Raw genomic sequence first — 1,199 nt, 5'->3', positions numbered from 1 at the left:
GAGGATGCCCTGGACCAGACCCTCTGCTACCTGCTGAAGAAGGCCAAACAGAGGAGGAGCCTGCTGCACCTGTGCTGCCAGAAGCTGAGGATCTTTGCCATGCCCATGCAGAGTATCAGGGGGATCCTGAAGGTGGTGCAGCTGGAATCCGTCCAGGACCTGGAGGTGAACTGCACCTGGAAGCTGACCACGCTTGGCAGGTTCATGCTGCACCTGGACTGGATGGGCAACCTGTGCTGGCTGCTGCTCTGGCGCATCCATGTGTTGCTGGACACAGCCCTCAATTAGGAGGAGCACTGTGTCGGTCAGCTCACGGCCAATTCCTGAACTTGCCCCACTTGCAGGAGCTCTACCTGGACTCCATCTCCTTCCTCGATGGCTGCCTGCACCAGGTGCTCAGGTAAGGTGTGGTGCCAGCTCCACAGAACAGAACAGGCCTCTCTTATTTCGTTACCATTGGGCTTCTACTCTGTGCCCCCTGGGAACATTGCCAGGGGGCCCCGACCACTCAGAAGTCTTCATGATGCCCCGGCTCTGCCCCTGGGCATCTTGTCGGGTCACCTCCCTGATGAGAGTCAGAGGTGTGGGCTAGGTTAGATGCTGTGAAAGGGGACTTCTTGCTGGCAGTCCGCATGGTTGGGGTCAGGTGTGATGCCTTTGGGAATTCTTTCCGATAGAGTGATGTCTTAGCTGAGGTGATGACAGATAACTAAGCGCGGAGGACATTGGTCCATCAGGCGTAAGTTTTGAAGTCGAAGCTCTGTCTCTCCCTCCCACCTGCTGCTTCTGTTCTGAACTGTTTTAGGCTCCAGGTGAGCTGTGGGAAGTGGGTGATTCTGGAGATGAAAAGGAGGGATTAGGAGGGAAAATTGCAGTTCCTAAGCAGTCCAGAGAAGAGAAAAAGTCAAATAAGCATCATTGTTGAAGTGGCTCCAATCTCTCTAAGTCCAAATTACAATTATTATTTTCCTCTAAGACTTCTGAATACATAGGAAATCCTCAGTAACAGGTTATCGCTCTGCCTTGAACACAGTGACAAAAGCTGAGATGATGCAGCCTAGTCTGTCTGTATGAATGAGTTGCATTGATTCCCTTTTTGGCAGCTGCAAACTCCAAACATTATGAATAAATATGTTCACTGAGAAAACAGAAGAAAGAAAGAAAAAGAAGAAGAAAGAAAGAATTGTAGGTGGTGATGG

The 1,199-nt window shown here is 51.0% G+C and overlaps 1 protein-coding gene across 1 annotated transcript in view; it reads left to right on the top strand.

Annotated features, from left to right (window-relative positions):
* The window catches only part of LOC104979987, a 35,182-nt gene that overhangs the window by 1,163 nt on the left and 32,820 nt on the right, over nt 1-1,199 (top strand). Inside the window, 3 exon segments of the mRNA XM_010828520.1 lie at nt 4-261; nt 345-400; nt 806-812. Coding sequence (XP_010826822.1) covers nt 4-261; nt 345-400; nt 806-812 — 321 coding nt within the window.

This window comes from Bison bison, unplaced genomic scaffold (assembly GCF_000754665.1).
Source record: "Bison bison bison isolate TAMUID 2011002044 unplaced genomic scaffold, Bison_UMD1.0 scf7180017864492, whole genome shotgun sequence".
NCBI lineage: Eukaryota > Metazoa > Chordata > Mammalia > Artiodactyla > Bovidae > Bison > Bison bison.
Note: the sequence above shows the minus strand (reverse complement) of the source record. Positions and strands in the feature narration are given on the sequence as shown.